This window comes from Talpa europaea (assembly GCF_964194135.1).
Source record: "Talpa europaea genome assembly, chromosome: 9".
Classification (NCBI taxonomy): Eukaryota; Metazoa; Chordata; class Mammalia; order Eulipotyphla; family Talpidae; genus Talpa; species Talpa europaea.
In genome coordinates this window covers 21,374,859-21,402,605 of record NC_140076.1, presented here as the reverse complement: position 1 = coordinate 21,402,605, position 27,747 = coordinate 21,374,859, and the positions used below count along the sequence as shown (strand labels likewise).

The window sequence follows — 27,747 nt, the reverse complement described above, 5'->3', positions numbered from 1 at the left end:
TTTTATTCTTTCCTAAAAGATATTTTAATACATAATAAAAACCTAATAGATTAAGTTTTACATTCTCGCTATGTATTGCTTTAGTTAATCACACTAAATCTAATATATATTTTTTCTACTACCTTTTGGTTCAAAATATTTTACATTTCCTTTGTGATGTCTCTGACAAATGGGTTATTTAAAATTTGTTTTTTATAATATCCAAAGAAGGATTTTAAGTTCTAGGGACAGAGAAGCAATTTAGTTCCATATTTTCCAACTTTTCTCTTAGAACTCATGCAGAACAACAAAGTGAATGTTGGGGGGAAAAAAGGTCCTACATTTTCAGTGAATCTAGAAGAGAATAAAAACCTGAAAATGTCAAATTAAGTAACTATGCCCCAAAGTAAATGAGACTAGTAGAACCTATGTAAGAAACCACACTGAACATGCTAGAAGGACACCCCCAGAAAGAGAAAGTTCTATCCTAGTGGGAACTGCAAAATATAGAACTGTGATTGAATGAGGGAATCTCAGAAGGAAGTAGTGAAAGGAGGTTTAACAAGTATTATGACAATGAGTGGAATATGACTTAGAAGTGGCAGGCCTCAGATGGGGCTACCTTTTTAAAATCAAGGCATGTGCTTTTCTTCTGTAATTTCAAACTTGTAGAAAAGTAAAATGGAGAGTACAAAGAACTCCTGATTACTCTTCACAAATTCCCTAATCGTTAACATTTCAGGCAGGCACTTTAAAAGCAGGAGCTCTATCCCTTGGTAGGAGAAACAGTAAGGACCTGGTGAAACACCTGGCTGGTTGTTCATACCTCCTAATACGTAAAACAACTGAGAGCAAAGAAGATGTGGCTATATTTTGAAGACAGAATCCATCAAAACAACAGAGGACAGAGGCACTGAGTAGAGAAACCTGGAAAATTAGTTGGCTTCTAATTTTCTGTGTCCCTTCCCCCTCCCATTCCAGTCTGAATAGGTGGTTTGGGAAAATGCATGTCACTCAAATATTAATAGCAAAAAAGTGGTAAGAATGCAAAGATACCATTAACAATGCCAAAAAGAACCACATCCCTGACAAAGAAAACACAAAAGGAAATATCACATAGATAAACATTATAACATTATAAACATTTTAACATGAATTCAAAACTTCTTAATGCAGCTATTAAGAAATTTAAAAATACAAGGAAGAAACAGCCAGTTAACAGAAGGAGGTAAAATAAGCTTGGCAAAAACTCATGAAAAGAAATGGAAGAAAACAAATTAAAAAAATTCAAGATTGAAGACTAAACTACAATGAGCACATGAAAAAATATATACCAAAATAGCACAGTAAGGAGCAAATTCTTTCTTTATTTGGATAGAAATTCTCCAAAATAAAATTGTAGATTAAAATAAAAGATTTGTACCTATAATTTCAAAGCAAATCCCATGTTTGAAATAAAACTGACCCAAGAGAGTCAACACTGTGAACAGATTTAGAAATATTGGAAAAAATATTTTTAGCAATTAGACAAAAAAAAAAAAAAAATCAAGAAAGTCAAACTGACATTATACTTCGCTACTCAGAAGACAGTGAAAAATACCTAAAAGAACCATGAAAAAAAAAAAAAAACCTAAAAGTTACTCAAGGAAGAGTCAATAATTTTATGCATAGACAAGTAGTAATCCAGGAATAAGGCTATAAATAGTTTTCTAAATTCAAACCCAGTCTTATTTATGAGCTCTTCTTGAAGAAACAATTTCAGACAAACTAAAAGCATGATACGAGTGGAAAAATTTCAGCCAAAGAAACTGTAATTAGTGCCAATACATTTAATTGCAGCTTTAAAATAAAAGCAAATTGACATATACTTGACAAAATGAAATGTAGCTGTCACATACTCTAATATTGTAAGAATAATAATATAGAAAATAAATGAATGACAGGAGTATAAAATGTAAAAAGTAGAATAACTCATTCATTGCACCTTACAGTAATAGGAGTCAGAGCTAAAAGTCAAGTAGTAAAAATTTAAACAAAGTTAAAGAGTAAAATTATAAAAGCAAAATTACAAAAAAAAAAATGCCATATTGGCTAAAACTAGTATAGGAGAGGGGAGGGAGGGAGAAGGGGAGGGAGAAAATAAAGCCAATATAATTGTTACTCATTAAGGAAAACAAAAGCTACTGCTTTAAAAAAGAAAGATGAACATTATACAAAGCAAAGTTAGTGGGGGGGAGGGGAAAAACTCTTTCCTAACATCAGACAACCATTGAAAAACACAGGAAACAGATCACTAAGTATCAAAAGCACATATAATCAGAAAAAATACATAAATTATTTGATAAAACTAAGACCAACGGGGCCTCCCTGGTGGCTCAAGGGGTTAAGCACCGCACAATGAAGCAATGTGTAGCCTCTGTAGCAGGAGTTCAATCCCCCGCCAGCCAGGGAGCTACCCACACAGCAATGCAGACCTTTCCTGTCTCACCCGCTGCTCTCCTCAGCAGTGTATTTCAGTCATTCTGCCTGTTCTGTTCCCCACTCTGTCTCTCACCACCCCACATCTCTGGCCTGTATCCCAGCTCTTGTATGCATAAATAATCTTTAAAAAAACAAAAACAAAACTAAGACCAAACATGTGTGTCCTTTCTATCTATCTGGCTTAGGCTCATCCATTAACAATAAAAAGCTTTAGACTGACACACAAAACAAAATCATTCTATGATGTCATTGATATGTACCTATGATTTAGGAATTATAAAAAAAAAATGGAAGAAATGAAAAAATTGATAGGTAGGTTACGGATTGCAAGAACATGAATTGTAATCCTGTTATTAAAAATTGCAGACTTCTGAACCAAAAAAATAGTCATTTTACCATTGGAAAGGGTATACTTCACAATGAAGAAAAGATAGGTAAACGTACATGCTTCTTATCATAGAGGACCAACAGTAAAAAAGCAGAAATTAAAAAAAAGTATAAGGAGAAATAGCACTATGATAGGAAATTTAAATTTGTTTCTCCCAATGTGAGAGAGGAAGTAAGCAAAATAAATATGGAAATGAATGAACAAAACATGATCAAAAAGGTAGCTCTGAAATAAAAATGGCTTTATTAAAAAAATGTCTCTCTGATAGGTGTGCATTTAACTCTACCCTAATTATAAAATATACTTTATTTTCAAACAGTTATTGTTTGAAAGTATCACAAAAATTAACAATATATTAGGCTACAAAAGACCCTCCATTCTAGTATATGTGCTGCCGAAGCAAGCACAAGAGCCTCCGTTCTAAAAACAGAAATACAAATAACATTCTCAAATTAACAACACAACTGAATGACAAACTAATAGCATAATCAGAAAACAAAAAGATATTTAGTATGATAACTTAGAAATCTCTCAAACAATGTATGGTTAATAGGGAAAAATGCCAATTAATTTTTTTGTGATCTAGAAGACAATATAATTAGAAGCTTTGGAATAGAGCCAAAACAGTGATAAGAAAAACAAATTCAATGTTTTCAATACTTTTATCATTAAAAAGGTAAATGTGGAAAAAAAACTAAATTAACAAGTAGAGGAAGAAATTTATAAAACTAAAAGTAGAAATTAAGAAGTCAGAAGACAGAAACCAAAGAACTAAAAGGAATGTGTGTGTGTTTGTGTTTATCAAAAGTCCTATTGAGGAAAAAAATCAGTTATTAAATTACTACCTATTCTAATCAAGACTAAAAAGACAAAGCACAAATACATAAAATAAGGAATGGAAAAAGAACACAGAAATAAACAATATGTCAAAAAATAATAAGAAACTACTTAGTAAAACTGTACAGAAATAATTTAAATGTAGATAAAAAAAACTTTCTATTAAGATATATGCTAACAACATTGAACCCAGAGGACCTAAACATAGTGATTTTCACAAAATAAAGACGTTTTAGGGCCTCCCTGGTGGTGCAAAGGGTTAAGATGCAACCTATGAAGTTATCCGCAGCCACTGCAGCATGACTTCCATTCCCCCTACAGCCAGGGAGCTACCCACATAGCGCAGCAGACCTCTCCTGCTGCTCCCTTCAGCAGTGTATTTCATTCAGTCTGCCTGCTCTGCTCCCCACTCTGCCTCTGGTGAATTCTTTCACCCCGCACACCTCTGGTCTGTCCCCTAGTTCTGGTATGAATAAATAAATCTTTTAAAAAAAAAGTTTTTTTTTTTTAATTTTTTTTAAAAAAAAGATTTCTTTATTTATATAAGCATTGGGTATAGTCAGAAGCGTGGGAGAGTGAGAGAACTCACCAGAGCCAGAGCGGGGATCTCAACAGGCAGATGGACTGAAAACACTGCGGAGGGGAGCAGCGGGCGCAGCAGGAGAGGTCTGGCGCACCAAGTGGGACCCTCATCAGCAGCCGGGGATCAAACCGGTGCTGCAGAGGCTGCAGGCAGCTTCGCAGCCCAGCGCTCAACCACTGCGCCACCAGGGAGGTCCAAAAAAAAGTTTTAAAAGAGCACCACCAAAACAAAACACACATACCACAAGATTTTACAGGGGAATGCTACTAAACCTTATTAGCTGATAATTTCAATACTATTTCAAAACTGTTGCACTTTTTAGAAAATGGGAAACTTCTATATTTTTATGAAATATAACAGTAACACAAAAACTTGAAAAGGACTGCAAGCCAGATCAATCTTATTTTTGCATTTTGATGAAAAAAGTAAAGTATTAGCAAACAAAATCCACTATCACATCTAGAAATGCATGTCTGGTTCAAAGTTTGCTAAAGAGAAATGTTATATCATCAGCTCCAAAGATGCTAAAAAGACAACTGACAAAATCCAACACACATTCTTGATTTAAAGTAATTAGTAAAAATAGGAATCAACACATATTACTACCAATTCTTATATTTAATGCAGAAACACATGGAAGCATTTCTTCCAAAGTAAGGAAAAGATATTCACTAGTCAATGTAATCTGGTAAGAACAAATTTAGAGGTATAAAAATACAGAGGAGGCAAAACCAGCAGTATTTTAGATGACAGAATTATAATCTAGAAACTTCAAGAAAATCACTTCACAAAATGTCTGGGTACAACATCAAAAAATTGTGCATAATTTATGTGGGAACACTTAAAACATTCCTGGAGGAAATAATCTTGAACATATGGACAGGCATTATTTTACCTTTAATAAAATAGTGTATTTTTTTGGACAGAGTCAATACCTTAAAGATGTCAAATGTCCTAATTTAATGTATAAATATGAGATTTCTAAAAATAAAGCCTACCATCCCCACCCACTGGATCTAGACAATGTGTTTCTTAAGTTTATATCGTGAAGTAAGTAAGAATGGTCTAGAAAACCTTGAAGAGAAAAATGGGACTAGCCATTTTACATAAAATCATAAAAATAAATGACTGACCAATACATACAAGTGTTTGTGTGTATACACACACTTACTCACACACCCCAAAGAGACAAATTTCTACATGGTAAAAAACAATACCATGCCCAAAAGTTACGACAAGTGACATATGGCAACAACACCTTAAGTGGAGGATCCTATACTTCCAAAATACAATGATGTAAATCAACGTTACCTCAATAAAAAATATTTTAAAAAGACAAATGACAAACTAGGCTATGTACAATTCATAGTACAAAGGTCTGATCTCCTTAGCTTAGAAAGCTCTCAGTTAATGAGACTAAAATCCAACAGATAAGAAGGACAAAGGACATAAACAGTTCATAAAAAAAAGAAATATGGTAGCCCTTATACATGTGAAAACATGGTCAAATGCAAAATGAAAGTACAGAAGGAAACTCTTGCAAATCTGATTAATTAAAGTCTAGAGCTTGACATCTCTAGTGGCAGAGGTATTAAGGAAACAGGTACTCTCATTCATTGATGCAAAATATTAACAATCTCTATGGACAGCAACCTGACAATAACTATCAAAATTACAAACACATGTGCCCCTGGCCCATCAATCTCACTTCCAGGAATCCATCTTAAAAATACATCTACATATACACATAAGAAATAATGTTCTAAAACAGCTTTAGTATGTAGTTAAAAGGACTTTTGGGGGAAAAAAAAAAAAAAGGACTTTTGAAAATATATCCTCTCTCAGGCCTCCCTGGTGGCGCAAGGGTTAAGACGCAACCTATGAAGCTATCCACAGCCACTGCAGCAAGAGTTCGATCCCGATCCCTAGCCTGCCAGGGAGCATCCCACATGGCGCAGCAGACCTCTCCTGACTTGCCCGCTGCTCCCCTCAGCAGTGTGTTTCAGTCAATCTGCCTGTTCTGTTCCCCTCTGTCTCTGGTGAATCCTCTCATCCCCACACCTCTGGCCTGTACCCCAGTTCTTGTATGCGTAAATAAATAAATCTTAAAAAAAAAAGAATATTCTCTCTCAATGACATAGTTCTATAATTGTAGTGCAGGTGAAAAATATAAGGAAAATATGTACTGATTTGGAAATATCCAGGGAGCCTTGCAGAAATGGTTGATTCCAGATAGGGTAAGAAACATTCTGCTATGCTAGAAAGCAAAAAATCTATCAAAGACTGAATAATTATCAATAGAACATTATGGTTTTCACAAAAGAATTCTATCTAATGCATGGAATAATAGAATTAGAAAAATTACTGACCAGTAATCCTTAGTGAAATAAATGATTTGAATAACAATGGTCAATGATTGAAACATTAATTAACTAAAGGCTGATTGGGAAATTTACACTGGAAAGATCAGGTATACTGAACTCTGAACTTACTGATCAATCTTAGTATCACTAAAGCTGGAACAAGGTACTATGTGCCTCTTGGCATGATATGAAGCATCATGATGTTTTAGAACCAGACAAATCAAGCTTCTAGGGCTAACTTTCATTATCAGGAAATAGAGGAAATAAGGCAATAATACCACAGGAAAACAAAAGACAAATCCAAGCTTTTGTATTTTATACAGGACAAGTGACAGAGTTTCTGCAACAAATCAATGGCATTGAAAGGGGAGAAAAAGGGGGACTAAACAAGAGGGAAGGAAATGGGACTACTAGACTTAAAAAGGCATAAGAGCCAAATGTGATGTGTGGTTCTTGTTTGGATCCTGATAAGAACCAACTAAATACAAAAGGACATATTTAAGACAATCTGGGAAATATAGTTATGTATTAGAGGGTATTGGAGACTCCATATAAATGCTTATTTAAAGTTTTCTTACATATGATAATGCTTTGTAGGTGTCCAAGAAAACATTCATATTTTCAGAGGTATTTGGAAAGTAGTAGGGACAAAATAACATGTCTGGGGTTTGACTTGAAAATACTACAGATGAAGAAGAAAAAAACATAGGTAGCTAAGGTAGAAAAGTCCTGACTATTTGGATAGTGACTGAATATGTGGTTTATCACACTGTTCTTGCTACTAATATATGTGCTCACACTCTAGTCATAAACAAACCTAAAACAAGTAAAAATGAGACTGAAACTAGCAGCCACATTAAGTATCAGCAATAGACAGAATGCCTGGGGTTTCCATGACCAACAGACTTATCTTTCTTTAAAACATGTATTTCACAATAAAATGCTAACAGAGTTAAGGGACAAGAGTGAGTTAAATTTTGAGTTTTTATATTTGTTTTCATGTGTTTATTAGCATTCTAGGACATGCTGTGTATAAAGGCTTTCTAAGTGAAATGTAATAAAAATATAAAGCCTTTTCCAGTTTGTCTTAACACATGTCCAGATACTACTTCAAGACCCCAGTACGTATAATTATATACAAAATGGACACACAAAGATCACATACAAATCAAGTCCCCAATACAGAATATGGTTTTAGTTCCCTTACCATCAATATTAAGCATCATTTTCCACATGGCAGGCCGAACAGATTGATGGAATCCAAACCATACTTCCCTGCCCCCTCCCAGAGGGTGGTCATATCCTTCCGGAGCTGAGAAAAAGGAACGCCCCACAGGCGTATATCTAAAAAATTGAAATGGCATGTTCAATCCTTTCCTTCCCATGTAAGTATTTAAAGCTGCAGAACAGGTTATTCTAGAACACATAAACTTAATTTATCATAATGATGCTTATTATTATGAACACATGATACAATACATTCTCCAAATTTGAGAAAGCAAAAAGCTGCCATTCTAAATGAGGAAACAAAACAAAACCATCAACATCCTTCACTGAAATTCTTTATTGTTAAAACTAATGTTAGTTTGACCACTAATAAATACGATTTAAAAGACTGTCTTAAAAACAGATCTTAAAGTTAACAGTTTTAACCTTAGAAAATGCTAATGAGTAAATATTGATCAAAAGGCTATTTCAAAAAATGTGTTCTCAAGACACTAAAAAATGATCTCACACACATTTAAAAAAAAAACCTCAATGATTACACACACAAACAGGTGGTCGTTGAACAACATGAAGTTAGGGGCACTGACACCATGCATTGACCCCACATTGTCAAAAATCCATATATAACTTTTCACTCCTCAAAAACTTAACTACATGTTGTTGATGGGAAGCCTTACCAATAACATAAAGTTGATTAACACACATTTTGTATGTTACATATATTACACTGTATTCCTACAATAAAATAAGCTAGAAACACAGAAAACATTGTTAATTAAACCATAAGGAAGAGAAAATACATTTACAATACTATACTGCATTTACTGATAATATAGGTTTGTTTTCTGTTTACAAAATGAATCCCTGACAGCCCCTATATAAGCTGTCTATGAGACATATCAAGCAATTCAACTTTTTTTGGTAAGGTCATGCATGACTCTTGTTTCCTGGGTGCACTTCCAGCATCGCTCAGTGGCTGTTAGTATGGGTCCCATGGTCTTACTAGAAGGCTTATGGTATTGTACTAAGCACAATGAAAAACACAGGAAAACCACAGAGACCACTTTTTAATCACTGTGATACATGATTTACTGGAGAGATGAACTGCTCATGAGGAGAGGCCCAGCATCAACACATCATTTTAAGTGGATACTCACAACAGTAAAGTGCACTGCAAGAGCAACAGGAACTGGCTATGAAATTATTACAGCAGGAGAGTATGTGCCACACTTAGTTTTATGCAGTTTTGACTTAATATTGCATCTTTGTTTGTTTACATCCCTCTTGAATGAATGGTGCTGTGTATGTTCTTTAACTGTCTAAGTTTTGATAAAGCTTAACTTTTTATAATAGATTTGTGTATATCTTATGGTAATGAGTTAAGACTCTTGTCTACATCTGATCTGTTTTATGCATTCAAGACATACCTTACTTTTTCCTAATGCTTTTTGATATTTCTATGCTGTAGTCATCTGTTTTTGTTTTCAAATTGCCACAAATTTCAGAAACATTTTCCAATGTATTTATTGGGGGGAAAAAAAACAATCCTGCATATAAGTGGACCCACCTAGTACAAGTCCATATTGTTTAAAGTTCAACTGTATATATATATACATGCATACATGTAAAGTGCTAGTATGATTAAGAGTAGCAATTTCTAAAAAAAGAGAAAAAAACAAATAAGTAGCAATTTCAACCCAGTATGCTAATGGTGTATAAATAATGAAATTACATTTAAAACAAGGTAATTTAACTATAGGAATATATCTGAAAGTATATCAATTACTCAAGATTTATAGCTCCTAAAGGCAAGGAAGCAAAATAAGTCTATGGTGATGGAATATCATTAAGTGGGTACTAGGTGCACTAAGGTGGTAATACCTGATGAATGCATCCCAATATTACCTCAATTAAAAATAATTAAAAGAAAAGATTTATAGCTCCTTAGAGAAAAGGCTAAACAGTTTTCTGAAACAGCATTCATTAGAATAGCTATGCTAATGATGCGCCATTAGTTTCAAAAGTCAGAGAATTTTCTGTAATTTACTTCCATCAATGAACTTGTATGTATGCTATTCTCCAACTGAAATAAACAAAATATATACAACATCTGAAGGTTAACCAAAGGAGGCCTGCACAACTCACTCGTGGGAGGAAAGGCTTCACACTTAAAATCTAAAGAGGAAAAAAAAGCCAGAAGCACCCACTTCATGGAGGGCAGATGTCGTAGCACCACATCAACAGCATGGACAGGATTAGTGCTGATTGGTTTGTCTAACTCCAGTGGCTCAGGCAAGGTCCGTCCTGTCAGTACTTCATGGAGTAGGTGCCAACTCACCCGAGAGACAAATTTGATTGACACCTTGAAAGGTCGATCTTTTCCACCTTCCCCAGGTAAAGTAACATCTAAATCTACCTGTTGATGAGAACAGAGTTAATCAGTAAAGGCTGAAGAGATGAATACAATTATTTTTCAGTTTAACCTATAAAACTACTTAAGAGAGAAAAGGGAAATATGAAAAATTATTCTCAGTGTCAAAGCAATAGACTAAAATTTAAATAGGTTATTTATGACAGTTTTGTTTGTCAATGCGAAATACTGGAAACTATCTAAATGCCCAAACATTAAGGCAGATAGAAACAAAAGAGTAAGATTTCTTGGAATTGCTATGGAACATTATCCAACTATACTGCTAAGTGAAATTTCAATAAATTACAGAAGATTACAAATAGCATGTCATCTTTTGTGTGAGAAAGAAGGGAAAAGTGGAAAAACAGTCATATATATGTTTTTTCCCAAAAAGAAACACAGGAATCATGAACCAGAAACAAAGAAATGGATGGAACATACTGGAAAAAAATAAAAAGGAGGGACCAACAATTATAAGAATACTTTTGGATATAGCTTTGATTCTTGGAAGTTAAATAAAGTTCTGCATATTAAAAAATTAAAATCAACAAAGATGGATGGAAATAACTACATATAAGCAAAATCAAATGAAACAAAATACATTCAAATGAGTAACAATAATCACACAATAAGGGGGTGGGTAGTACTAATGACCTGAGTATACTGAGAGTATATTGTCAATTGGAGGTGTGGAGGAAGAGTAGGTGGAAAAAACTAGGTACAAAATAAAATCTGAAACTCTTATTAGTAGGTTTCATTTCTATAGTGGAAGGAGGTAATAATTCAGAAACTATTTTATATGCACTATAGGTCTGAACAAATAAATGAGTACAAGTAGTGATGTTTTGGGGAGCCAAGGACTGAGAGAAGGAAGATACAAATATGCATTGGTGGAAGTAAAGGAAGAATCCTCTGGTGATAACCTGTAACTGGAAGAATTAGTCTGAACTCATGATTTCCACTTTACATATGCAGGTTTATTATCTGAATATGAAGATATAATGAAGGTTTATTACAATTTACATACGAAGGTTTATTACAATTTATTGTATGTTTGCTTTGTTCATTTATTTACATATTTATATATTTCTACGTCCTACTTTCATTCACTGAAAGGGTTTGGAAGCACATATTCCCTAGTAGCAATGAGTACATCCAGTACCCAGATTTTGGTTTTTATTTTTTTATTATTATTTTTTTAATTTTTATTATATTTTTCAGATTTTTATTCAATCCTGCTAATTTTTTTTTTTTTTTATAGAGGCATGCTTTATTTATTTGTTTGCTGGTTTGTTTGTTTTGTTTATACATGCACTGGGTACAGTCAGAAGTGCGGGAGGGTGAGAGAATTCACCAGAGCCAGAGCGGGGAGCAGAGCAGGCAGAAGGACCGAAGTACACTGCTGAGGGGAGCAGCGGGCGGCAGGAGAGGTCTGCGCGCCATGTGGGACCCTCCTCCCGTAGCCGGGGAGCAGCCGGGGATCGAACCGGCGCCGCAGAGGCCGCGGGCAGCTTCGCAACCCAGCGCTCAACCGCTGCGCCACCGGGGAGGCCCCAGATTTTGGTTTTTAAATCACATTTCCCAACTGAAAGAAATCATTGCTCTTTGAGCAACAGTTAAGTGCAGGGATGCAGCATGGAGAACAGAAGATGATCCCCAGAACATCCTGTTGTGCTAGAAAGTAAGGAAGTACTCAGAATAACAAAGAAATGTCATGTCAAAAGGACATAGGAACCAACTTAAAAGGGCTTCCACTGGTCAAATTTGGGATAATCTGGACAGCCAAATAAATAAGGATAAATAAATAGAGGAGAGTAAAATGTTCTCCTTAAAGTAGAATACCAACTAATAAATGTAGAAGTAATGACAGAATTAGAAAATCATTACTACAAAGCAGTAATCCTTCTAAGCAAGAACCATGAATTACTGAAACAGCCTAATGTGAAACAGATGCCTTAAAAGTGTCTCCCATATCAAAATTAAAAATTGTTGTGCATCAAAAGGAATAATAAACAAAGTGAAAAGGTAGCCCATAGAATGTGAGAAATATCTGCAAATCACGTATCTGTCAAGAATGAATAAAGAATTCCTACAATTCAACAACAAAAAAACCCAAACAATCCAATTAAAAAATGGGCAAGGAATTTGAACACACATTTCTCTAAACAAGCTATATAAGTGGCATATAAGCACATGAAAAGATGCTCAACATCATTAATTTTTAGGGAAAACAAACCAAAATTACAAAGAGGTGTCACCTCATACACAATAAGACTACTATCATAAAAACAAAAACAAAACGGTAAGTGCTGGCAAGGATGAGGAAACCTTAGAAAACTTGTACACTGTTGGTGGGAATGTAAAATGGCTAGTCACTATGGAAACAGTATGGTGGTTTCTCAAAAAATTAAACATAGAATTATCAAATATATGATCCAGTAACTTGACTTTTGGATAGATAACTCAGAAGAACTGAAAGCAGGGACTAAAATATTTTACATATTACACCCATATTCATGACAACATTATTCGCAATAGCAATAAAGGCATCCATTAGCAGATGACTGAATCAACAAACTGTGGTATATACATACAATGGAATATCACAGAAGGAAATTTTGATGCATGGTACAATATGTATGAACTCTGAGGACATTATGCTATGTGAAATAAGCCAGTCACAAAAGAAAAATAGTATGATTTCACTTGTTTGAGGTACTAAGAGTGGTCAAAGTCACAGAGACAGAAAGCAGAGTGGTGGTTGCCACGAGCTGAGGGAGGGGGAATGGGGAGTTAGTGTTTAATGGGTACAGCTTCAATATTAAGGTGAAAAGAGTTACAGTGATAGGTGATAACTGTGTATGTACTTAATGTCATTGAACTGTTCCTTAAAAATGGGCTCAGATGGTAAATTTCATGTTATGTATTTTAAATCAATTAAAAAAAATATTTCCCTACAAAGAGCAGAGAGAAAAAGGTAACTTCACAGGAGAAACTTGGCAGATACCAACTGAATCAAGTGATGAAAGTTAGCACCATCATTAATGGAACAAAAACATATTATGTGTCTCCTGATATAATCCAATGATAAGGAAAGAACACTTGTATAACATTCACCCGAAAAATGTTTAATCAGAATTTAATCAAGAGGAAGCACCACACAAATCCAGACTGAAGGATATTCTACAAAATAACTTGCCTATAATCTACAACCATATTAATGTCATGAAAGAAGAGGGGAAAAAGGGCCTCCCTGGTGGCGCAAGGGGTTAAGACACAACCTTTGAAGCTATCCGCAGCTACTGCAGCGCGAGTTTGATCCCTGGCCAGGGAGCAACCCAGATGGCGCAGCAGACCTCTCCTGTGTCGCCCACTGCTCTCCTCAGCAGAGTATTTCAGCAGATCTGCCTGTTCTGCTCCCCACTCTGTCTCTGGTGAATCCTCTCACCCCCCATACCTCTGGCCTGTACCCAGTTCTTGTATGCATAAATAAATAAATCTTTAAAAAAAAGAAAAAAAAAAGAAGAGGGGGGGAAAAAGAGGCTGCTGGAGCCTCCCTGGTAGTGCAAGGGATTAAGATGCAGAACTATGAAGCTACTCTTGAAGGGAGTGGAAAAATAATATGCCTGTGTATCTTTCTCTCTCTCTCACTCTGTGTGCGTGTGCGTGCGTGTGTGGCGTGTGTATGTATGTATGCATATGTATCTGTATGTGTGTGTGTGTATATATAAGTTGTATCTATAGAGATAAATAGAGAGCACAAGAGAAAAACAAAGAGAATTCTACAACACGGTAAATGTTAAGAACATAGGTGCATCTGGGTAACGGGTACATCTAAATTCTCTGAAGGACTGTAGTTTGAAATTATTTCAAAATAAAAGCTTAAAATGATAAATGATACACACATACATACAGATTGTAATAAAACAAAATTGTAAATAAATGTATTTATCAAGGAGACATTGCAAAGATATAATTTTCTAATAAAGGAATGCACATCTTACCCCAGTAGTTGCCACAGGAAGTGGGTTGGCTGTGTAAAGGCTTCTTTTTCCATCATAAACTGGTCTACGGTCCCCAAATATAGTAACTTTAAAATGCTGAACCATTGAGTCAACCACCTCCCTAAAAAGGGGAAAGAAAATACATTTGCATAATCCTCTACACAATGAAATAAGAATATCTTATTTATTTATTTTTTTTTAAAAAAGATTTATTTATTTATTTATTTCAGCACTGGGTACAGTCAGAAGCACGGGAGGGTGAGAGAATTCACCAGAGCCAGAGCGGGGAGCAGAACAGGCAGAAGGACCGAAGCACACTGCTGAGGGGAGCAGCAGGCGGCAAGGAGAGGTCGGTGCGCCATGTGGACCCTCCTCCGGTGGCCGGGGAGCAACCGGGGATCGAACCGGCGCTGCAGAGGCTGCGGGCAGCTTCACAACCCAGCGCTCAACCGCTGCGCCACCGGGGAGGCCCAAAATACGAATATCTTAAAGTAATTTTCTGTAGTATTTAAAGTTGTCTAAGTTCTCAAGGACAATAATACATAATTAAGGATTTAGCATTCAGGGGAATGGCTTAGGATATCAAAGAGATTATTTGTTTTAAGGGATGATATGAATTGCACAAAAGACAGAATAAATCCAGTAAATTACTTAATCATTCTAGGTGACAACTGACCAGCAAAAAAATATTCTTAGAAACCAATTCAAAGTCCCTTTCACCATCTCTAAGCAGTATCTTCCAGCCACCTTTTTTTATTGAAGAGGTTGATATTCTTTCTTCTGTGCTCAAATAGCACCTAATGCACACATCTATTAGAATACTTACCCTATTCTATTACATACTTCACTTCTACTAGACTATAGTTTGAGAGCAATAATTACACCTGTTCCTTCCCAACCTCTCCACCTTTGTACCCCATTCTATCCTTGTAACAGGATATAGCCAGTAAGCCTATTTTGAAATCTCTGTTTTTATCCAGCAAACATTTTTACCCTGCACATTTAGGTGGGAAATATTCATGATGTACTTTAGAAAAATTAGCCTGTAAATTTTGTAGAAACACATTTATAAAAGTGGAAAGAGATCTAGAAGGGTATGTGTCAAATAGATATAGTGGTTAGCTTTGGAGAGAGAAGTGGAAAAACAACGGTTTTTAAAATATTGTTTATAGAATTATGTACTATGATGAGAGAATACTCACATAATACCAGAAAAATTTAGGCTAAATTAAATAGAATAAAAAACTTCAATTTTGGGGGTCTCCCTGGTGGTACAAGAGGTAAAGCATCAAACTATGAAACTATCTGCAAATACTGCAGTACGAGTTTCATCCCCGGCCAAGGAGGTGACTGCAGCAGACCTCTCTTGTCTCGCCTGCTGCTCCACTCAGCAGTATATTTCAGTGGATCTGCCTGTTCTGCTCCCCACTCTGTCTCTGGTGAATTCTCTCACCCCTGCCCCCCCCACCTCTGGCCTGTACCACAGTTCCTATATGCATAAATAAATCTTAAAAAAAATTATATCTGGCAATTACCACAAAAATGGACCTATTTGAGTACATTAAGTTTTATAAAGGGCTACAACCTACCTTCCCACTTACTGCAACCCCCCTACCCACATTCTGGTATCAAATCTTTTGACTTCATCATGCTCTGGCAGTCTGTAACATAAAATTTAATAGTGACTTCAACAAGTCCCATTTACCACAGGACTTATGTAGAATTAAAAATGACAGGAGAGGGAAATTCGAATGTAAAAACTTTTGGGTTGGACCTCCCTGGTGGCCTAGGCATAAAGTCTCAGTACTATCGCCCTTTGGCCTGAGTATGATCCCCAGACAGGCAACTAATCCACAACTGGCACACCAGACCTCTCCTGTCTTGCCTCCTGCTCCCCTTAGCAGTGTATTTTAGTAGATTCTCCTGTTCTGCTCCCCACTCTGTCTCTGGTGAATGCTCTCACCCCCTACACCTCTGTCCTACACTCCAGGTCTTCTATACAAAATAAAAATTTAAAAAATGTTTTACTGGGGGCCTCCCTGGTGGTGCAAAGGGTTAAGAAACAACCTATGAAGCTGTCCGCAGCCTCTGCAGTGCGAGTTAGATCCCCAGCCAGCCAGGGAGCAAACCACATGGTGCAGAAGACCTCTCCTAACTTGCCCGCTGCTCCTCTCAGCAGTGTATTTCAGTATATCTGCCTGTTCCGTTCCCGACTCTGTCTCTGGTGAATCCTCTCACCCCCCACACCTCTGGCCTGTACCCCAGCTCTTGTATGCATAAATAAATAAATCTTTAAAAAAAAAAAGTTTTTCTGTTAATTGGTATAATAAGCTAATAGAGATATTCCTTTATTTCATTTTCAGGTATCTCTCAATTCTTTGCTCTTAAAAGGTAGGATGAGAAATATTCTACTTTAGAGAAGAAGACATGAAATGATAACCTCCCAAAAATATTTAATTAGTTTAGTTTACAGCTATAATTAATCTTTCACTATAGTACAGACAAAAAAGAAGATTGGCAAGTTATAAAAAGATGCTAGAATCACCCAGAGGTTTATGAAACACACCTAAAGAACCAGCAGTCCCTTTGTGTATCCTTCCAACCCACCTTCCGAACTCTAGTGAAAAGTAGAAGGTAGCTAATGAATACTTCTGTATCAAGAAAAAGTTGCAAAGATATAGAGTAGAGAAAGGGTTATAGGTTAGATAAAATAATTATTCTTCATAGTGTAAAATCTGAAGTACACCAGCACATTTTACTATAATCTTTGCAGTTATTTCACATGGGTGCAAACTTTTTTTTTTTTTTGGTGGGACCCTTGCCACCAAACCGGTGCTGCAGCGGCTGCAGGCAGCCTCACAGCCCCAGCACTCAACTGCTGCGCCACCAGGAGAGGCCCTGCAAACTCTTTTATAATCTCACATAACCTAGTAGTTACATAAAATCAAGCAGAGTAAACATTCGTAGTATTCATGGATAATTGATAGATTACTTTATTTTTATTTTTTTTTTTAAAGATTTATTTATTATACAAGCACTGAGTACAATCAGAAGCGCAGGAGGGTGAGAGAATTCACCAGAGCCAGAGCGGGGAGCAGAGCAGGCAGAAGGACCGAAGTACACTGCTGAGGGGAGCAGCGGGCAGCAGGAGAGGTCTGCGCGCCATGTGGGACCCTTCTCTGGTGGCCGGGGATCAGCCGGGGATCGAACCGGCGCTGCAGAGGCTGCGGGCAGCTTCGCAACCCAGTGCTCAACTGCTGCGCCACGGGGGAGGCCCTAGACTGAGAAATAAATTTATAACTCCATCTGGTTTACACTAACAACTCTCTTCTACAGTACAACACTTCTCCCTCAGGCCACCAATGACTTCTGAATAGAGATGGTCTCTTTTCAACCTTTATGCTCTTGGCTTCTTTTAGCAATTGCCACTGTGATCAATCCTTTGTTCCTTGAAAAACAGATCTCTGCTGGGGCCTTCCTGGTGGTGCAAAGGGTTAAGCACCACACTATGAAGCAATCCGCAGCCTCTGCAGCACCAGTTCAATCCCCGCCCGGCCAGAGAGCAACCCACATGGAGAGGCAGATCTCTCCTGCCTGCCTCGCCCGCTGTTCTGCTGCTCCCTTCAGCAGTGTGTTTCAGTCACTCTGCCTGTTCTGTTCCCCACTCTGTCTCTGGTGAATCCTCTCACCCTCCCGCATTTCTGGCCTGTACCCCAGCTCTTGTATGCATAAATAAATAAATCGTTTAAAAAAAAATAAACCTCTGCCTTACCTTCTCTGAAACTGCTTAGATTTTGTCCTGGTCTTCTTATCTTTCTTATCACTAAGGATTTTCACTGACAAATCTGACACATTATTATCCTCGGAAATCTATTCTCAGTTCTTTTTTCTTTTTCTTTAAAAAAGATTTATTTATTTATGCATACAAGAACCGAGTGTAAATAGAAAAACAACAGGAAAGAAACACATATACACCGGGTGACGAAAGGACCAAAAAAAGCAATGGACAGAAACTCTAAAGTAGACAAGGTGACTCACAAAATGATTCACAAGCATTTCCTGGATATTTTGTCCAAGAAAACTCTTCTGACTAAAGTGGAAGCTTGTTTGGCTACAATCCATGAGTCTACTATTATGATTAATGCCATACTCACAAATATTTGAACATGTACATATAAGCAATAGAAACCTTGTGTGTGTTGATTTAAATATTGAAAAACTTACTCATTTAGAAGATTCATAATGATTTCATAGAAGGAAACAAGATAGTAAGAAACAAGATAATGTGTCATCCATTTTGGACAAGTTAAAATTAGCTATTACCAAACTGCTACATTATTTTTAAAAAATTTATTCATTTATACAAGAACGGGGTACAGGCCAGATGTGTAGGTAGGTGAGAGGATTCACCAGAGACAGAGCAGGGAACAGAATAGGCAGACTGATGAAATACACTGCCGAGGGGAGCAGCGGGTGATACAGAAGAGGTCTGCCTCGCCACGTGGGCATCTCTGAGGCCAGCAGGGATCGAATCGGCACTTCAGAGGCTGCAGACAGCTTCACAGCACTGCGCTCAACCACTTGCACCACCAGGGAGGCCCAAACTGCTACACTTTGACCCATGAATGTTCAATGTTGAAAAGGGATTGTAAAGTTCTACCTAGCGCGTTCTAACTTCCAGACTTTCAGGTGTGCTCAAGTATAGGAACCGAACCAATTTCAATAGCCTACCAACAATTTTCACTAACTAGTTATGTACCAATACTGCAAAAAGTCAAAACAAAAGTTAGTATTTTGAAGAAAATGAAGAAAGTTTTGCAGATGTTGACATAAAATCAAGTCATAAAATCAATATTATTAGCAAAGTAGAAAGTTGACTTATACCATTTTTAGAGTTCCAAATTAGTCCTGTTATGCCTATTAAAACCCGTGTAAAGGGTACAAGATAAAAAACTTCCATTTGGAAACATCTAAATTATAGACTCTTTACTCCTACTGGAAAATAATATATAACAAGACAAAGAACTTAAAGATAAAATATTATTAGGGGTTTATCAGGATGGTAAGCTAAAACTAGAACATATCACATTAATTTGTTATATATGTATTTTTCCTCCCAAGCTTAACTAACATTCTGAGTTTTTATATGTGAAACTTCATACTATGCAAGTTCATATAAACACATACAATACATAAATAATCCCTTAGCTCTCACCCCTTTAATAAGTAATTTTGTTCTTTTTTCCCTAATATTACTTCACTGTTCCAGTACCTCATAATGCATCTGGAAATTTCAACTGACAACTCTCTAAGCCATAAACCTATAGTGTCCATCATTCCCGCAGTTCCAACACATTTTATCTTCAAGTGATTTTGTTTCCCCGACACTTTCATCAGCTAATTTTCCTATTCAATAAATAACCTGTAACAACTCTCTACCACATATTGCTAAATTTTGGGATGATTCTTTTAGGCAGGGGGAGAGGCCATATTAAGGAATGTCAGTTTTAAAATACCAGCTTTAGATATTTTATCAGTTAAGAGATTTACTTAGATTAATAAATGTTTTTTACAAATATAAATACCTACCAGAATGGTCAGGATTATCCTTTATTCAAATTTATACATTAACACCCCACATTCAGCAAAAAGAAAAAAAGGAATATGAAAGTGCAAGTTGAGATAGTTAGGCTCCTTAAGTGGCTTGCTGACAGACAGACAAATGAGACTAAGACAAACACTAGCCTATAGATCCTAGGAGAGAAGGGCAGAGCAACTGTCTGCACTGTCCAGTTCACTTTCCAGTCTCTCATCATCAAACCCATTTAAATTTGCTTGTGTTAACATCTCATGCATTCTACTGAATAATAATTTTCTTCACTTTATTTGTAATTTATATTTATTTTTGCATAGAAGAACTAGGGTGTAGGTCAGAGGTGTGGAGGGTTGGGTGAGAGGATTCACCAGAGACAGAGTGGGGAGTAGAAAAGGCAGATTTTACTGAAATACACTGCTGAGGGGAGCAGTGGGCAGGAGAGGAGTGGTCAGTGGGCGAGATAGGGAGCTCCATATGTGGGTTAGCTCCCTGGTGGGGATTGAACTCAGGCCAGAGAGGTGACAGTGCGGATATTTAACCCCCAGGACACCAGAGAGGCCCCTCTCTACTGAGTATAAGGTGCTACCATTGATCTAACATCAGGCCTACAAAGATGATGATAAAAAATAATTCCTTTCCATGAAGAGATTATAGTGGGAAAAAAAGGGGAAACAACAAACAAGCACAAGACACTAAGAATACTGTAATATATAAATACATCAAATACTGCAAGGTCATAGAAGAATGAACTATCACGCAAAAGGTTTATCTTTTGCAGACAGATGAAGGCAGAAAGGGTGTTTAAGTAAGAGCCTCCGAATACAAAAAGAGAATAGGTTAGAGTCAAACTATGAAGGGTATGCTATGCTAAATTTGGGGTGTTAATTTGTAGGCAATGGGGAGTTGATTACATTTTAAAGTGGGGGAGTAACATAATCAGATTTCTTCTTCAAAAGGGTAACTGTCAGATGTGTTAAAAAGGGAGGCGGGGAGAGAAGGGAGGAAGGAGGGTGACAAGGAGATCAATAAGGAGAACATTACAATAGTCTGGATAGCGACAAAGGTCTGCAATCAAGGTGGCAGCAGTATAGACTGAGAGGGAACAGATTTAGAGAACAATTTCTGAAACAGAAGCAATAGGAGAAACTGGTAACCAACTGATAACCAATAGAAGGAAAAAGAAATGGAAAGTTTGGGAATTTAGATACAGAAAAAGAATACTGTAGTATAAGCTGAGTCTGAGGGTGGAAATTGAGAGAATGAGTAGTTTTGACTTAGCTCTAAATCACTTTCAGGATATTCAGGTGTCAGTCTGGAATTCAGGAAAGAGGTAGAAGATATAGGAAGATTAGGAATCATCTAGTCATAGGTGGCAGTTTAAAAGTACCTGACCAGAGTTTAGGATCATTATGGCTGGTTCTTCTCAGTTGTATCTTTGTTATTGCTGCCATCTCTCTAAACACAGTGTTCTCTTCACTATAGTTATCTACAATTCTAGCAATTGTTTTACATTAACTCAATTTCTTTTCTTCATCCTTTATAAATACTTCCTAATGATTATCAAGTTGGGATTCTGAAGGTCTGGTCTCACCTCGAAATGTGTGCCCTTGAATAAGTCTTAACTTTTCTGGACTTCAGCTACATAAAAAGTTATCAGGATTAGCTGATCTCTTAGATTCCTTTCCAATTGTAATACTCCATAACCCCTTTCCTGGGCTCAGAAAGAACACATCGCAATAGGTATTACATTCATGTAATGGGTATCTATTTTCACTAAGTTTCTACAGAGAGAGACTTATACAAAATATCTCTTTATGTCATATCTCCTCTACTAAATTACAAAAACTCTTGATAGGCAGAACCAACTGTTTCTTAAGTGAAAGCTCTTCATAATACTTACTGAATAAAAAAAGGTTGAGGTTTTTAATAGCACAAACCAAAATGCTAGTTGATTATCAGTTTTGTAAATGTTAAGTTTTTTTAAAACCTCCTTAATGATGTACATCATATCATAAATTCCTTTGTGATTATTATATAATTATTATACTCCCTGTTTTACCCAAACCACAGTCATATACAACATATACATGGATATATAAAACCTATTATTTTACAGATAGGTAGATTATCTAATAGTAAGGGAAAATATGCTTAGTGTCATTTCAAGAACATATAAAAATGACTCGGAATTTTTTTTATCACAGAGAAAACGTGTGAGTTCATGTTATAACAGAAAAATTCCAAAGTCTATTCACACCATTTTCTCCATCACCAAATTTCTGAACAATTTAAAAAAGTTACCATGCATCCTTGGTCAAACTGTTATATATTATCATTGTTATTCAGATATACTACATAAACATAATTACTAGAGCAAAAGCAAGTATCAGCAGCAAAAGATCTCTGACTTTCATGATCCTTACCTGTTCACTCTCCTGGGACATTTGTCTGGCTTTATATCCACCTCATAGAGGTAGACATCAATCTTTGGGATTTCAACTTGAAAACAGTTAGCCAGCAATTTAATGGGTTTGCCCATGGTGCCATAGCCAGGTCTTCTGGGCACCATGAGTAGGGGCTGGGCCCCAACTGGTCCTGCCAGGGAGAGAATAAAAAGAGTAAAATTGTTACAAGCTGCATTTGATAAACCAGAGTATTAGAATTTTAAATACAGCTGATAACGGTTAAAGCCCAGTGCTGAGGGCCTCCCCGGCGGCGCAGCAGTTGAGCACTTTGTTGTGAAGCTGCCTGTAGCCTCTGCAGCGCCGGTTCAATCCTCGCCTGCTGGGCAAGGGTCCCACATGATGCGCAGACCTCTCCTGCCGCCCGCTGCTCCCCTCAGCAGTGTATTTCGTCAGTCTGCCTATTCTGCTCTCCGCTCTGGCTCTGGTGAATTCTCTCACCCTCCCGTGCTTCTGACTGTACCCAGTGCATGTATAAATAAATAAATATTAAAAAAAAAAAAAAGCCCAGTGTTGAAAAAAACCTCCATTATTCCTAACACGGCAACTTCTTTCACTTATTTACTCTCATTAAAATATACAAACTGTCATATTTATTTTATCCTCTTTCTAAAAAATGATTTATTGGGGCTTCCCAATAAATTTATTTATTGGTGCAGTAGATTGAGCACAACGCTGTGAAGCTGTTTGCAGCCTCTGCAGCGCCAGTTCAACTCCTGACTGGCCAAGGAGACTCCCACATGGCGCGGCAAACCTCTCCTGTTGCGCTCGCTGCTCCCCTCAACAGTGTATTTTGGTCTGTCTGCCTGTTCTGCTCCCCATTCTGTCTCTGGTGAATCCTCTCACCCTCCCATGCCTCTGGCCTGTACCCAGCTATTGTATAAAAATAAAAAGAAATCTTAAAAAAAAAAAAATTATTGGCCTCCCCGGTGGTGCAGTGGGTTTTAAGAACAGCGCTGTGGGGCTGTCCGCAGCCTCTGCAGCATGGGTTCGATTCCCGGCTGGCCAGGGAGATTCCCACATGGCGTGGCGGACCTCTCCTGTCTTACCCGCTGCTCCCCTCAGCAGTGTATTTCAGTTCTTCTGCCTGTTCTGTTCCCTATTCTGTCTCTGGTGAGTCCCCCTGCCCTTCTGCACCTCTGGCCTGTACCCCAGTTCTTTTTTTTGTTAAAGATTGATTTATTTATTTATGCATACAAGAACTGTAGTGTAGGCCAGAGGTGTGGAAGTGTGTGTTAGAGGATTCATCAGACACAGAGTGGGGAGCAGAACAGGTGGACTGACTGAGATACACTGCTGAGGGGAGCAGCGGGAGAGACAGGAGAGGTCTACTGTGCCATGTGAGTCAGCTCCCTGGTAGGGGATACAACTCAGGCTGCAGTGGCTGCGGATAGTTTTTGAGAGCACTGAGACTTTAACCCCTGTACCACCGGGGAGGTGGAGTTCAACTGACAATGGCCACTGAATTAATCAATCACACCTATATAATGAAGCCTCCATAAAAATGCAAGAGGAGGAGACTTCAGAGAACTTCTAGTTTGATGAACATGTGAAGATTTGGGGTGGAATGGCATGCCTAGAGAGGGTATGATTCTATGTATCTCTTCCATCTGGCTGTTAATTTGTATCCCTTAGTATCTTTGTAATAAATCAGTCATCTAGTGAGTAAACAGGTTTCCTGAGTTGTGAGTGCCATCCTAGCAAATTAACTGAATCTGAGAAGGATGTACTGGGAACCTCTGATTTAGACCAAGGGTCAGAAGCATTAATAATAATCTGGGCTTGTGATGGGTCTGAAGTCTGAGGAGGGGTCATGGGGACTTCTGATCTACAACTGGTCATTTAGAAACACAAACTTGCTTAGGATTTTCCCATCACATATGAAGTGAAGGCTGGTCTTGAGACTGACTCGTTAACCTGTGGAATCTGATACTATCTCTGAGTATGAAAGTGTCAGAATTCAGTTGAATTCTTCTGTCAAGAATTGTTTGTTCGAGTGGGGAAGACTTGTCACACACATCTTTTTGGAATTTGGCTTGAAGGCCACACTACAACGTGTCAGCTACCCAGTTTCCCCAACACTATATTGATGAGACTGTTCTTTCCCAATTGTATATTCTTGGTTCCTTTGTCAAATATTAATTGACCATACACAAATGGATTTATTTCAGGGCTCACAATGATATGTGTGTCTGTCTTTATGCCAACACCAAACTGTTTCGATTACTGTAGCTTTGTAATATAGCTTGAAATCAGGAAGTGTGGTGCCTACAGCTTTGTTGTTTTTTTTTCCTCAAGATTGTTTTGGCAATTTGGGTTTTTTTTGTAGTTCCATACAAATTTTATAACTGTTTTTCCTGTCTTTGGAAAATACCACCGGAATTCTGATAGGAAATGCATCTGTAGATCACTCTGGGTTGTCTGGACATTTTATAATATTAATTCTTCCAATCCATGAACATGGAATATTTTTCCATTTATGTCTTACTGTATTTTGTTTATCACTGTCTTAAGCTTTCAATGTATAGCTCTTTCACTTCTTGATTAAATTTGTATCTAAGCATTTTATTGTTTTTGATGCTATCATTATTAGGACTGTTTTCTTCATTTTGTTTTCTGACAGCCTCTTTTTAGTGAAAAGAAACACAACTGACTTTTGTAATTTTTTTTTAAAGATTTATTTATTTATTTATTTATTTATACAAGCACTGGGTACAATCAGAAGCGCGGGAGGATGAGAGAATTCACCAGAGCCAGAGAGGAAACAGAAAGGCAGATTGACAAAATACACTGCTGAGGGGAGCAGCAGGCGCTGCAGGAGAGGTCTGTCGCGCCATGGGAACCCTCGCCGGTGGCTAGGGATCAAACCGGCACTGTAGAGGCTGTGGGCAGCTTCGCAGCCCAAGGCTCAACCGCTGCACCACCAGGGGAGGCCCTGTAAATTGTTTTTGATTACTGCAATTTTACTGAATTCATTTATTAGTTTAACAGGTTTTTGGTGATTTTTTTTTAAAGATTTATTTATGCATACAAAGAACTGGGGTACAGGCCAGAGAGGTGGGGGTGGGGGCGAGAGGATTCACCAGAGACAGAGTGGGGAACGCAACAGGTAGAATGACTGAAATACACTGGCTGAGGGGAGCAGCAGGCGAGTCAGAGAGGTCTGATGCGCCATGTGGCTATCTCCTTGGCTGGGGATCAAACTCATGCTGCAGTGGCTGTGGACACCTTCATAGGTTGCGTCTTAACCCCTAATGCCACCAGGAAGGCCCAGTTTTTTGGTGATTATTTAGGTTTTTTTATATGTAATATGATGTCATCTGCATCATATTAGAGACAATTTTACTTTCTGCTTTCTGATTTTTATTGGGGGTGGTAGAGAAAGAAATTGACATATATAAGTTTTTCCCTCAGGTAAATTTCAGAAGTAGACTTGCCAGATCAAAGGGTAGGAACAGAAACATGTTTCTGACTCTTGATATTTACTGCCAAACTGGCATGTGAATACATTACTATCATCAGATTATTTTCTCTTGTCCTCCGTAGCACTGGACATTAACAATTAAAATAAAATCTTATGTATGTTTACAAGATAACTTTATGGGCCTCCCTGGTGGTGCAAGGGGTTAAGACACATACTATGAAGCTATCCGCAGCAGCTGCAGCATGAGTTCAATACCCTGCCAGGGAGTTACTCACACGGTGCAGCAGACCTCTCCTGACTCGCCCGCTGCTCCCCTCAGCAGTGTATTTCAGTCAGTCTGCCTGTTCTGTTCCCCACTCTGTCACTGATGAATCCTCTCACCTCCACACCTCTGGCCTGTACCCCAGCTCTTGTATGCATAAATAAATAAATCCTTAAAAAAAATTGTATTGTTCTATATCCCCCATTCTCTTACAAAACTCATTGCCCCCATAGACAATTTTTTTAAAAATCAAACACAGGCCTCCCTGGTGGTGCAAGGGGTTAAGCACCGCACTATGAAGCAATCTGCAACCTCTGCAGCATGAGTTCGATCCCCTGGCCAGCCAGGAAGCTGCCCGCACATGGCTCAGCAGACCTCTCCTGACTCACCCACTGCTCCCCTCAGCAGTGTATTTCAGTTAGTCTGCCTGTTCTGTTCCTCACTCTGTCTCTGGTGAATTCTCTCACCCCCAGCATCTCTGGTCTGTACCCCAGCTCTTGTATGCATAAATAAATCTTGAAAAAAAATAAATAAAAAACACATAAAAGATCATTTATGCCTTTTACTAAATAATTATTATATTAAACTTGTATAGATATATAAATTAATGTGCCATAGATACTTTGCTTAACTAATTAGCTCATAACATGTTGGGAGACATCCCATCTTAATATTTAAGGAAAGTAATATTAACATTAGCTGACATGTACTGAATATTAAATATGTGACATACATTGAATGATTTCTTACAGCATATTTTTGAGATAGATACCATAGTATACTGAGGAAACTGAAGCACAGGAGATTAAAAAACATGTTCATAATTAAAAGTTACAAACTCAGAATTTGAGAATAGGCAGTCTGATTTCCAAGTCTCCATTGTTAATGAGTACATCTGTCTACAAACTATTGATATTACTAAAAGTTTTTCATTAAATCATTTATTCTAATTTAAAAAATACTTTTATGGGGGATATGGAAGATTATATTTCTTTTTTTGCCAATAAGAGCTATGAAGAAAAATAAGATAGGTTAAGGGGATAGAAAGTATGTGTTTGGGAGAGTAGAGTAGAAGAATAGTAAGTGGTTAGCAATATTAGACAGATTTGTCAAAGAAGATCTCTCTGAAAGGGTGACAGATACGCAGAAAACAGAAGGAAACAAGAAAACAAGGAGTGCCTGAAGAGCACTCCAGGCAGAGGAAAAATCAAGCATAAAAAAAAAGCAGAAGTTTGCTTGGTGTTTGATGAACAGCAAACAGACCATTATGCCTGCAGCAGAGTGAGCAAAAGAAAAGATGGTAGGAGATGAGGTCAGAGAGATAATGGGAGATCAAATCATCCAGGATTTGTAAGCCATGATAAGGGCTTTGGAGTTTTTCTGAGACCTGAGAAACCAATAAAGGGTTCTAAGTCAAGAAGCTTTATGATCCGACTTAATTTATTTTTAATGGATCACTCCAAGCAGCTGTATGAAAGATTGTATGTACGACTACAAGCAGGGAGAGCAGTCAGTAAGCTAGTTGACTGTCCAGGCAAAGGATAATGTTGGTTAGGAACAGGGTGGTGGCAGCTGACAGAATGATAATGTAGAAAATATTAATATTTAGAAGGTAGATCTGATTGTGAATTTCTAACAGAGGTGTTATAGGACATGAGGGGAAACAGTGCTTAGGGTTTTTGGTCTAAGCAAATGAAAGAATCTAAGTGTCACTGAGAAAAGAAAGACTCA

The 27,747-nt window shown here is 37.4% G+C and overlaps 1 protein-coding gene across 1 annotated transcript in view; it reads right to left on the bottom strand.

The window, feature by feature from the left end:
- Nucleotides 1-27,747, bottom strand: part of LOC311176613 (protein argonaute-3) — a gene marked incomplete at both ends in the record, with an annotated part of 76,751 nt that overhangs the window by 40,783 nt on the left and 8,221 nt on the right. The window contains 4 exons of the mRNA XM_084242267.1: nt 7,839-7,975; nt 10,066-10,274; nt 14,273-14,393; nt 22,292-22,463. Coding sequence (XP_084098393.1) covers nt 7,839-7,975; nt 10,066-10,274; nt 14,273-14,393; nt 22,292-22,463 — 639 coding nt within the window. The remainder of the gene's footprint in view (nt 1-7,838; nt 7,976-10,065; nt 10,275-14,272; nt 14,394-22,291; nt 22,464-27,747) is intronic.